The 11,798-nt window shown below is 46.3% G+C and overlaps 2 protein-coding genes across 4 annotated transcripts; both read right to left on the bottom strand.

The window, feature by feature from the left end:
• Positions 1-713: 713 nt before the first annotated feature.
• Positions 714-3,947, bottom strand: LOC144213808 (myozenin-2-like). Its single transcript, XM_077742464.1, has 6 exons — positions 3,293-3,947; positions 3,121-3,210; positions 2,740-2,906; positions 1,927-2,044; positions 1,257-1,428; positions 714-1,185 (listed from the first exon to the last, which is right to left on the bottom strand). The coding sequence occupies exons 2-6, from the start codon at positions 3,200-3,202 to the stop codon at positions 969-971; spliced, it is 756 nt and encodes a 251-aa protein (XP_077598590.1). The 5' UTR covers positions 3,203-3,210; positions 3,293-3,947; the 3' UTR covers positions 714-968.
• Positions 3,948-3,969: 22 nt separating this feature from the next.
• Positions 3,970-11,559, bottom strand: synpo2a (synaptopodin 2a). Of its 3 annotated transcripts, XM_077742462.1 has the most exons (5): positions 11,353-11,559; positions 9,793-9,944; positions 9,330-9,724; positions 5,906-8,472; positions 3,970-4,446 (listed from the first exon to the last, which is right to left on the bottom strand). In XM_077742462.1, exons 1-5 carry the CDS (start codon positions 11,458-11,460, stop codon positions 3,970-3,972), a joined length of 3,699 nt encoding a protein of 1,232 aa, XP_077598588.1. In that variant the 5' UTR covers positions 11,461-11,559. The 3 variants fall into 3 exon arrangements, with proteins under 3 accessions (XP_077598588.1, XP_077598587.1, XP_077598589.1); XM_077742461.1 differs by having other exon boundaries at positions 4,301-8,472; XM_077742463.1 differs by lacking the exons at positions 9,330-9,724; positions 9,793-9,944; positions 11,353-11,559 and adding an exon at positions 8,856-8,891 and having other exon boundaries at positions 4,301-8,472.
• Positions 11,560-11,798: the final 239 nt, after the last annotated feature.

Raw genomic sequence — 11,798 nt, 5'->3', positions numbered from 1 at the left:
GGGTGTCAAAGTGGTGGCTCGGGGGCCAAATCTGGCCCGCCATATCATTTTGGGCGGTCCGAGAAAGTAAATCATGAGTGCCGACCTTTCTCTTTTAGGATTGGATTATTTTAAAAAAAACATAGTACAATATACCATTTTTTGGGTGTCCAAGTGGCGACCCATGGGCCAAATTTGGCCCGCCACATCATTTTGTGCGGCCTGAGAAAGTAAATAATGAGTGCCAACTTATTGCAAGATCTGAGACTGACTTGTGGTCTAGTGGTTAACTCACCAGACTTTAGTGCAGGCAAGTGTGGGTTCAATTCCCACTGATGACTCCATGAGTGTTTAGAGCATTAACTTTTAAGATTTTGGGTCCTGGGTGGGAATCCTGCTCACTACTTCAAAACAAATAACATTTTTGTTCCCTTGATGAAACACTGGACCAGGCAAAAGGCCTAGAGGGTAGAGCAGTCAAACACAAATAATCGAATGGTCTGCATCCGCCATTTTTGACCGCCTGTGCCACAATTATTTCCATCAATACAACAATCAGGGTTCAAATATAGTTCATACATCCACATAACCTTTTTCAGGCACTTGCGTGGGACACTAAAACTCTTTCTAAGAGTCTATCTCGGAAACAAAATGTTCATTCCCTGCCGCTCTCCCACTTTCCAACTGATTGGACGCACCGTTCTAGCTGGGCAATCCAATATTAGAGCGCGGGGAGTGGGTGGGAAAGGGAGTGGCTCGCATTCCTAGCGCGCACCGACTGACGCCTGGAATGTACGGAGTAAGAGATTCTCATTTCCAGTACATATGTATTCAGAGTGAGGAGTAAGATAGTACTCATCCACGTCCAATCAACAAAGAGTGTTAAGAAATGCACTGGACACAATTTTATTGAAGAAAAACAATCTTTATACATCAATTTGTGACAACTCCACAGGTTGCTGTACTTTGTTGAGATTTACGGGGGCGGATCAAAGATCATCTGACTCAGGGGCCGGCGTGGTGTCTGGAGACATGACACGGAGGGGTGCCGGAGCACCTGCCGAGCACCATCCTAAAGCAGCCCGGTTGAAGGAAGGGCGATGGGTTGAAGTCGTTTCTATGAGCTCGGGGTAGTCGGATAAGACCAAGTCCGGCTTGGGGTTCTTGAGGGGTGCCGTGGAGAAGCCGCCGAAGGGGACGGCAACTCTGTGGGGGAGGGGGAGGGTCTGCCGGTGAATGGGAGGCAATTTGCCGGCAATTGGGAGAGGGAGATTTACCTATTGAAGCTTTTGTAGTCCGGAAAGTCCGTTGCTGGTTCCGGTTCGGACACCCGGGAAATGAGAATGTCCTCTCGGGACAGAGACCGGTCCCACGGCGAGCGATAGGACTTTGGGACAGCCGTGCTGTTGAATTTCTCCAAGGGGACGTCTTTTAGAGGACCCCCATAGCCTGAACAGTTTTTAAAGGGTCATATTTTCACTGCCAACACTGAAATTGAAACAGCCACAAACAGTTCTAACATATTTTAAGTTGTTTTATTGATGTGGTATTATGACAAACCCAAAATAATGAAATGATGTGAATCCTCTTTCAGGAAAAATGTGTTTTGTGTGTGTAAAAATGTTGGAAAGAGAGAGAGGCCGATCTAAAGTAAGATCCTTTAAAGCCAGTGCATCATTCAGGGAGGACGGGTGGGGGGGGGGGGGGGAGGCTTACATAATGAGGGGGAATACGAGGGGGGAGGGACTCACAATGCTCACAATGAACAATCCTCCTTCCTGAGTGGATGTTTTGCCTTCAGGGGAAAGACGAGTACAGCAAAAAAAACAAAAACAAAGCCCTGGGCAAAAAGTCCACTTGTATCTTTCACTACCATTGATAGAAATGTTCTCCCTGACGTGTGTCTTTGAGTTAAAGACAATCCCGTGTCTTTGTGGCGAGGCCTACCGGGTGCGATGCGATCCGGGACAGTCGTGGCGTTGTCCCAGTGTTCGCCAACGTTCTTCTCGGTAGTGTTGCCATCCTCAGGGGAATTAGGATTATCAGACGGCGAGTTGGTTGTTTTCTAAATTGGCATAAAAACAAAGTGTTTGTGGCCCAGTCATGCCCGTGAAGGATAGCGATTTGCTCCGCCTCTTCCTGAGGAAATGTGGATAACTTGAATTGGCCTTGAGCGCTAAATAAACAAACAAAGTATGCCAAAACTTCACTTGTTGAGATAAGAGGGAGTAGAGTAGGGGGTATTATAAATCCAAGTTTATACATTTTGGGTAGTCGGACTACCACTTAAAACACAGAAATTACTAGTTCTACTTGGTGCTCGGACGTTTGGTCGCTGGTCTTTTGGTCGCCAGTCTTTTGGTCGCCGGTCAAATGTACTTGGATATTAAACAGTACTTGGATATTAAACAGTACTTGGATATTAAACACTACTTAGATAGTAAACACTACTTGGATATTAAACACTACTTGGATATTAAACACTACTTAGATATTAAACACTACTTAGATATTAAACACTACTTGGATATTAAACACTACTTGGATATTAAACACTACTTACATATTAAACAATACTTGGATATTAAACACTACTTGGATATTAAACAGTACTTAGATATTAAACTCTCTCTCTTAGATAGTAAACTCTCCTTCATGAATATAATTTTGACAGCTGGCTTCAACAGTAAACTCTCTGTCACTATTTGACCGGTGACCAAAAGACCGGCAGCATCATTTGATGGGCGAGTGGGTGCCTACATCGAGGTGCAAGTTCCTGTCATTGAGGGTGTTTTCAAAGGTGTACTTTTGTGAGCGTTGCTGCCTCATCTTGAAGAGCCTTGAACCCCGATTGGACTCTAGGGACAACTCCTCCAGCATGATGTCCCGGGGCACGCTGACCTTCTTACCGAGATCCATGTCCACGTCTGCATAGACAAACAGGAGAGAATTCGCATTTGACTCAGCTGTCGGTGGCATTCAGAGCCAGAGACCAGTTGTCCTCACCCCAAATATCGTGTCCCAGATAACCAGGACATAGTCCTCGGTTACATTTGGGTGGGAAATGATTCATTTGCTTATTTATATAAGAGTGACCTCAGAAAACTGTTGAAGTAGTCCAAACAAAATGTTACAAAGTACCTTCCAGGCCTTGAATCTCCCTGCAGATTGCCAAAGCCTGACGTTTCCTCTCCCCGGTCGTCATGGTGGAGAAGAGAGACATGTCTTCCCCTAGGAATTAGCGTTAGCGTGACCTCCACAACGCAAACATTGCCGTGCCAGACTCTATTGACGGGTATAGGTGAAGTCTTACCTGCCTTGGAGAAGTCCTTGCCGGCAATGGAGGTGGACGAGGGTCTCTTCAAGATGGACAGTGAACTGTGAGGACACAGGAGGAACTGCGGGATGACCTCACCGAGTGGCTAAAGAGGTGTCAGGTTGTTGTCATTGCTACACTCAGAAGGGAAGGGGGGTTAAATTTAGAGACCCACTCTGGTGATGTTACAGTCGGAGGGTGGGCATAAGTTGCTTCTCGTTGGTATTTAAATAAATTAAGACTTCTAAAGCACAGTTTTCCAATCTGCAATACATTAATTACTTATACAGTGACAGCAACGAATGTCCAATGTGTAGATGTCCAATCTATTTGTCCTAGGTGTGTCCCAAATGGATTGAACATCTATACAAGACCACTTCAATCGTAAAGAGGGCGGATGACTTAGCATTAGCTAGCTTAGAACCTTTAGTATCTGGTTAAATTAATAAAAACACATTTTATGGACGAACTGAGCACTTTTTCGGAGTATTCGGGAGTAAATTCAAGTCTAGTTGCGTCCTTTTAGAAGGAAAAAAATACTTTATAAATTTAGGAAGAAGCATGCGGACTTCTGTATTTGGTGACATGCTATATAGGAAATACTCTCTATGTGCTATTAATATAAGTGACATGAATACAAGTACTGCATGCAAAGTCTCTTAAGTCTTTGCGTCCTATTGCTGCCAATTGTAGTTGCTTCTATAAAAAGATTGTTGCATTGGTGGTCTTCTCCCTTGGGAAGGGGGGCCCAACTGGGTTGCCGACCTATGAGGCTGCCATTGCCTGGGTAGGGATCCGTATCCTACACGCTGGGTGGTGTTACCGACCCCCCAGTTCCAGGGGGTGGCCGTCTTCTGTAGGGAGGCGCCGGATGTCCACTGGGGAGGCGGGTCTGGGACTAGCTTACGCTGGGCTGCCAGGCGAATGGTGGAGGATAGGTTTAGTTGAAGTTCCCGGGGTGAGAAGGCCTCGTCTACCAGACCGAGGGGATGGCGGGAGGCCGCCTCCCAGGGGGTTAAGGGTTTGGGGGTCTTCTCCAGGGAGGACGGCTGCCTGGATGGTGGTGGGTGTCTTCCAGAGGAAGTGGGAGACCGGTAGCTGGTGGGGGGTGCTTGACCCAGAGGCGGAAGAGAGTAACTCCTGCCGGACACCTAGAGGGGGAAACAGACCAGACGTGTTTCTCATTTTGACTCATTTTATGAGGCTAAATGCTGCAGACAAGTGGTGGAAAGAGGTAGTGCAAGACAAGGAGAAGCGTGGAAATTGTGCTTGAATCTTGCAGATTGTGAGATTTTAAGAGGCTTATTTGTTTGTTTCTGCTTTTTGTTCGATCTTGGGGTGAATGGTGTTGGATTTTGAACAGAAGAAAACAAAAAGGCATGCAAAATAGGGTAAAAAAGAAAGGAAATAAAAAGAAATGAAAGTCAAAAGAGGGATAGGAGTTTCTTTAATGGCACTGTAGTGAATAGTACAGAAAGTGCACTGTGTTAAGAAGAGAGGAAACATAAAGGGGGGGGGGATAGACATGAAAAATATAGCAGCAGACAAGCAAAAATATAAATAAATGCATGATTGTTACATTCATATGATAGTATTGTTGGAATATATACTGCATATTATGTAGGAAAGGGGGGTCATAGTGGCTCATGGTGAAATTTAAGCCTGCTAGGCACGCACCTCGGTTAAAAATAACAGCTAGCGTGATGCAACAGCTGACAAAAAAAGACTTAAATGGCTTGAGGGCAAGCAGGATTCCAAAATTTGATTGATTGGGTTTTTTTCTTCACCTATTCGGACTGTGAGGTCCAGTTAAAACTGATTGGACGCCTATGGGTGCCAATGGTGGACGGTGTTAGTTTAGATTGAATAGTAGAAGATATTTTTAGTTTTAATTGAGGTTTTTTAACAAAGTTACAGAGTATTTAACGTAACTAATGACAAAAAAAATGAAACTTTTCTTTGATTATAGAAAATAAACTTCTGCTTCTACTCAGGGACTGTGGGCTTCCACACCTGTCCAGAGCTTTTTTTAGCCGTAAACTTTGGTTTCGGCACTGTGCCGGGGTTAGCTCCGGTCGTGGAGCCGGGTGGGGAAGCCACGGGATAGTTGGGAGCTACATTTGCGTGGCTAGGTTGCTGGAAGCTAGGTGAAAGGTAAGGTGGGCTAGCGGTTGCTTCGTAAGGGACCTGGGGAGGTGGGTACTGGGGACTTTGTTGGCTGTGGGCTTGCCAGTAAGGAGCACTTGAAGATTTCTGGGGATAATCATCGGGATTGGGCTGGGAGTTGCCCTCGTATGGCGGCTGCGGGTATGTAGCGCTAAGTGGTACAGGCGGTTGAGTCGGTTGCTGGTTCTGGGGGGGACCGAGGGGCTGAGGAGAAGACTCCTTTGCAGTTTCAGCTGCAGGCCCGTATGTAAAAAGGGAGGCGCTAAGCTGGTAGGGTTGATGCTTCATAACGTCAACCACGTCTAGAGGTTTTGGGGGAGGTCCTTGTTTGCCTTTTTTCTTAGTTTTGGATACAGGGCCGCTAGAAGGGGGGTGCTTAATCGCGGCCGGGGGGTACGAAGGGGACTGGATGGGGTTGAAACCACGTGAGGGCGGAGCACGTACGTTAGGGGTGTATTTCCATTCGCTTGGTAAGGAGGCAGCTGGTGATGTGGATCGGCCCGCCATGTTAGCTTGTACGGTTTCAGAGTCCACTACGTATTTCTCCATGCGAGATTGCCTTTTGGCAAACATGTCGGCGCCTTTGCCTCGGACGGTCGGCATCTCGTAAGCCGAACTGGAGGATGACGGGTTTAGGACGGTGGCTAAGGGGTTGATAGGATATGGAACGCTGTGACCAGAGGGGAAGGGTTTTGAAGGCTGTGGGACACGTTTTTGTTGGGTATTCCAAGGTTTGGCTAAAGGGGGAGTGTTGGGGGGTTGTTGGGGTTGTGGTACCCAGGTGTTGTTGGGGGTTTGAGCTGGCGACCGCTCATTTATAGCACTCTGTGGTAGGGTGTTTTGCCAAGAGGGTTTTGGCTGAGGGGGATCAGACTGGATCCAGGTTGCCTGGTGTTGGGGCGGGCCAGGTTCGCCCTCCCAGGTGTTGGAGGGACGCTGGGGGTGTTCTGCAGGCTGCTGGGACCAAGATGGTTGTAGCTGGGTGGGAACAGGTGTCCAAGTGTTCAAACTGGTGGGAGGTTGGGCTGTTTCGGGCCAAGTGGCTTGAGAGGAAGGCCAAGTCATTGCAGAAGGGGGTCCTTGGGGTTGAGTAGAAACCCAATTTTTATCTGGTGCCTGTGCCTGTTGCACAGAGTTGGCTGGTTGACTCCATGTGGGTTGTGGTTGAGATTCTGGCTGAATCCAAGGAGCTTGAGTTTGGGATTCGTGTGGAGCCCATGTGGGTTGGGAGTCGACCGCTGGAGGCTGGGCCCAGGACACCTGATGCTGGATCGGTTCTTGTGGCTGTCCCCAGTTTGGTCCAGGTTGCTCTACCTGAGCCTCTGGAGTTTGAGTCCAGTTTGGGTCTCTTTGAGAGTGTGCTGGTTCTAGAGGTTGACACCAGGTTGTTTGGGTGTGTGATGGTGTTTGCTCTGCTTGATCCCATGGGGCCTGGATTTGGGGGGTCCAAGTATTGGGAGCACTAGGAGTGGATTGAGAAGTTGCCCATTGTGGTTGGAGAGAGGATTGACTCATAGGTGGCTCTTGGGGGGGTACTTGTGCCGGGTAATGTGAAATTGTAGACTGCTGCTGGCCTACCGGTGTAGAATCCCAAATTCTTCCATTACCGGGTTCGAGCATGGGAGAAGATCTAGCGTGAAGGTTTCCTTCTTGTTGTTGGCTCAATGGTGGCCATGTTTGTTGTTGGGCTGATGCGGAAGAAGGCCCAGAAGGCCCAGAAGGCGGTACAGTAGAGGTGGGCTCTTTTATATTTGCAGGGGCGGGGTCTACAGCGTGGGCAATGGTAGGTGCGCATGCTGGGCTATTTTCAGAATGCTGACTTGGCATGCCTTGATTGGTTACTTCCATCTGTGGAGACCAAGGGGCGGAGCTTGTATCAATCACAGGCTTCGGGGCTACCGGTGGGGGGTTTTTGTGTTTGGAGCGAGATGATTGGAGGAAGTTACAAGCCTCGGCGCCGAGGCTGAGGTAGTCTTCTTCGGGTCCTGACTCAAATCCCGATTTCTTGTTACTCATGTTTAGAAGGTTTAGTAATTCCGGATTGGGTGACATTTTTGGCGCCTCTTTGAAAGTGAACATGGGTTTGGCGGCTAGGCTCCGCCTCTTTGAATCGAGGAGGCCTGACCTGATTGCGGGTGTGGAAATACGTTCGTCACGAGAAGCGATCTGTTCTCCCTGGACCAAAGAATATTGATCGGTCGCACTTAGGGCAGGAGAGTAAGGAGAGGCAGCCATGTTTTGGACTGTAAACGGCTTTGCAGTGCGGTTACCTAAAGAACTCCGTGATTCGTTGTTTTGTGGTTGTATTGAAGCATCTCCTGAAAAATGAGGGTGCTGATACATTTGCTGCTGCTCATATTGCTGTTGTTGATATTGTTGGTATTGCTGTTGTTGTTGTATTTGCATTTGTTGTTGATATTGCTGCTGTTGTTGTTGTATTTGGTGTTGGTATTGCTGTTGTTCAAAGTACTGCTGCTCCTGGTATTGTTGTTGGACATTCACATCCATATACGCCTGATCTGGTTCCGCCTTCGCGCCTTCTACGGGTATCCCGTGACGCCGAAGCTCTTCGTGTTCAGCCGCGATGTCGTCCATTCGTTGCCGCCGTTGAGCAAACATCATGGCGCCCTTCCCCTTGGTTTCGGGTAAACACTCCATCCCAGTTTGCTTACGTTCACCGTCCAGGAGACTGTTTTCCAAGCGGATGGTTAGCTCGCTTTTAACGGGACGGGAACGATTTTCTGAATCTGATTGGTCTCGGTTGTCCAGGGGGAATTCAAATACACCGATCTCGTCCTCGTCTTCTTCGGTGCTGTGGTCGTGTTGGTCTCCGCCGGTGCCGTAGCTTACGAGGGTGTACTTTTTAGCTCTCTGGCGGTGTTTTTTGAACATCAACAAGCCCTTGTTGTTAGGATTTGGCAAGGAGGCGCTAAGGAGAAGCGCAATTCGCTTGCATTTGGACCTGGCCTCCTTCAGTTGCTTGTCGGAGACGCTATCGCTGCGTCTGAGTCCTGCAAAGAGAGGACACTTGGTGTAACGGCAGGGAAAGTTAACAATAAAACACTACAAGCGGATCTGCAACACCCCTAGCATTCTTCTCTCCCTCATTGCTAAGTCATAAAGCCGCAAAGCAATTACAGAAGTCTTTGACCCGTGGAGAGCGTGTTGCATTCAATCAGAATTCCCATAAATTCACCCTCGGAGGATTCCATCAAATGCTTAAAAGTCGGGAAAGTCACTTATTTAGAAATGACAAGCTGTGAATTTGACGAATTGCCTGATAACAAGTCACATTTCGTACAATAATGAATTCGTTTTTTCGTATTAACTCACAACGAAACAATCTTTCAATCGAAAAAATCAATATAATTAATTCATTTCCATGCAAACTCACCCAATCTTGAATTTTCTACCGGACTAACCTGAAGGTGACAAGGACAGTACTCCGAGTGAGCGTCCAAATCACTTTTTTAGCTCAGTTGAAGCACCCCCGTTCGTAGGAGTGGGATCAGGTAACGGCTATGGGGTGCACATGCTGGTGTCTATCAAAGTACAGCGCTTTTGCGGTCATCATTGACGTAATGCGGGAGTATTTAGAGCCTCATCTTTGTTAACAATGAATAAACAATAACAATAAATGACGTCTTTTAATATTAATAACACTAGAGGCTTTGTTTCCATTCATTTCTCGACTAGTTTAAGTAAGTTATTCATTCAAAAGCAATGGGAATGAGTTCCAATGCCTACAGTGCTATTTTCAGTCTCACTTTGGAATTCACACACTGTCAAACAACCTCCAAGCTACACACATATAACCACACACTCGTACAACACACAGAAATGTAGTAACACCCCCAAGTTTACTCACTAGCGTGCCTGGCTCTGTGTTTGTTAGGTTTCTCCGGATCGGAATCGGAATCCTGCTCCTCCTCGGCGACCGTTCCGTCATCTGAAGAGATTTGGAAAGCGAGACTAAAAGAGTCGGGAAGCTGTTGGGGCCCTCCTCCCGTGCCTGGGGTGCCGGCGTTCACCCCGGGGCCTCCCACTCCACCACTGCCCCTCCCTGGTGATGCTGATGCTGGTGGCGCCCTCCCTTGCACTACTCCGTGATAACTGAGGGGATTTCGAGTCGAAGGTGGAGGAGATGCTGGTTCTCCGCCGACACCGGGATCCCTCGTGTTTGATTGGGGGGTCTCTACGCCGTCCTGGGTTGTGAGGATTTGGAACTCCTTCATTTTGAAAGCGTCCTTCTTCCCTCTACATCTGGCAAGGGAAAATGTCAGAGCTTAACTCATTGGCATTTGAACGCCATATTGCTTTCTTGGCTCTACCTCTTGATTAGCAAGCGAAGACACCCATCCGACGTCTCCAACAGGGCGCAGACTTGCGAAAGCGCCACACCGGCACAAGGCTCTCCGTTCAACGCCACCAACCTGTCGCCTTCCCGTACGCCGGCTTGGGAAGCGAGCCCACTTGCCTCCACCTGTGAAGCATCACGTTACTCAATCAGTAACATTTTCAAATGAAAGGGCAAGGAAGCGTTAGTCCACTTGTGATTGCTTTCCATGGGTCATAAAACAGCATGTTGATAAGACAATTGAAATCCCAGCATGGCATATTGACAATCCATGACCAGAGTTCCGTGAACGGACGTTTGGTCGCCGGTCTTTTGGTCGCCGGTCTTTTGGTCGCCGGTCAAATGTACTTGGATATTAAACAGTACTTGGATATTAAACAGTACTTGGATATTAAACAGGACTTAGATATTAAACTTATCTCAGAAATTAAACAGTGCTTAGATATTAAACAGTACTTAGATATTAAACAATATACTTAGATATTAAACAGTATACTTATATATTAAACAGTTTACTTATATATTAAACAGTTTTACTTAGATATTAAACAGTATACTTAGATATTCAACAGTATACTTAGATATTAAACAGTATACTTAGATATTAAACAGTATACTTACATATTAAACAGAACTTACATATTAAACAGCACTTACATATTAAACAGCACTTGGATATTAAACAGTACTTGGATATTAAACAGTGCTTAGATATTAAACAGGACTTGGATATTAAACAGCACTTGGATATTAAACAGGACTTGGATATTAAACAGTACTTGGATATTAAATTCTCTCTCTTAGATATTAAACTTTCTTTCTCTCCACTAGATGGCGCCATTTCAACCCTCCTGACAAAAAAGGCCCCAACAAATGAATCCAAAACAATTCAGCACTCCAACATAAGCAAACCCAAACGACAACCACTCGTAAAACAAGACGACCCTGCCTTGTATGCATGAAATGTGATTTTTATGACCAGCTTTATAGCGCTGATAAAACCCTCCACATCTACCCAAGCCGTACAAGGTTTCCCCCTGAGGGTGGGTGGGTTACCTCCAAAAAAGGTTTGATACCTAATGAAGATTTCCATGAAGTTAGACAAGCGTAGCCTTATTGGTGTAATGAATTGCCTTTGCTTTGTGAAGAAACTGTTGCTTTAAATGATGAAAAAAACCTTCAAATGAGCTCATCGCTTTTGTACACAGGTCAGAACAGAGAGGAAAACAAAAGTTCCCTTATAAGGACAAGACATTTCACAGTGGATCCTTCAAGCTGTAATGGGGTGAGTCTGCCAAAGTTATGCATGGCACTTTTTGGGGGGGAACACATACCTTTACTTCTGAAGATAACTTAACCATATAAGGGGTAGAACACTTAGTCAAATACAGTTCTATAACTTTTCAGAAACTAATTCAAGGGTCAGCATTGAGTCTGTACCGGAGATCAACTAGTTTAGGTGCTTTGAATGTAGTTTGCGTGGCTGAAAATGAGAATTACAGGTCAAAATGTGGGTATGAAAAGGAGATTTTACCTTGGAAAGTAGAATAGGTGCATCAGAGTCCCCTTGGCATTCTTCCAGAGTGAACCCCCAGGGTCCGCCACCTTGCAAAGTGACGCAGACGTAATCCCCGCTTATCATCTTGCTCTTCTTCACGCAGAATACATCAGAGAACAATCAAGGTTGAGGAAAAGGGTTGTATATCAACCCACAATCTATTCCTACCCCCTTACCCCACACCATCCCTGTCTTGCATCTCAGGCGGAAAAGTCCGGCCCGCTAAGTGACGTCAGAAAGACTGGATGTCCAACCAAAGTTGAGAAGAAGTGTTTGGTTTTTTGAGGATTCACCAACTATGGCATTTTAGGACCTACAAACTAAAAACAAAAAGGGTATAGTGTTATAAAATGTACGTATAGCAGAACAGTATCAAAATCCATACGTTCAAGTCTATATTTCTATTAATACTTACCTCTGAC

The sequence above is a fragment of the Stigmatopora nigra genome, chromosome 20, assembly GCF_051989575.1.
Source record: "Stigmatopora nigra isolate UIUO_SnigA chromosome 20, RoL_Snig_1.1, whole genome shotgun sequence".
Taxonomy (NCBI): domain Eukaryota; kingdom Metazoa; phylum Chordata; class Actinopteri; order Syngnathiformes; family Syngnathidae; genus Stigmatopora; species Stigmatopora nigra.
This window is presented reverse-complemented; position numbering and strand designations above follow the sequence as displayed.

What these genes read in the sequence shown, in the direction of transcription:
- synpo2a (XM_077742461.1), bottom strand. Translation starts at nt 11,460, where the DNA reads ATGATAAGCGGGGATTACGTCTGCGTCACTTTGCAAGGTGGCGGACCC. An exon ending in CACCTATTCTACTTTCCAAG is followed by an intron (nt 9,945 to 11,352) that starts GTAAAATCTCCT and finishes GATGCTTCACAG; the next exon opens with GTGGAGGCAAGTGGGCTCGC. An exon ending in CTTCGCTTGCTAATCAAGAG is followed by an intron (nt 9,725 to 9,792) that starts GTAGAGCCAAGA and finishes TTCCCTTGCCAG; the next exon opens with ATGTAGAGGGAAGAAGGACG.
- LOC144213808 (XM_077742464.1), bottom strand. Translation starts at nt 3,202, where the DNA reads ATGTCTCTCTTCTCCACCATGACGACCGGGGAGAGGAAACGTCAGGCT. An exon ending in CCCGGATCGCATCGCACCCG is followed by an intron (nt 1,429 to 1,926) that starts GTAGGCCTCGCC and finishes AAAACTGTTCAG; the next exon opens with GCTATGGGGGTCCTCTAAAA. An exon ending in GACTACAAAAGCTTCAATAG is followed by an intron (nt 1,186 to 1,256) that starts GTAAATCTCCCT and finishes CCTCCCCCACAG; the next exon opens with AGTTGCCGTCCCCTTCGGCG.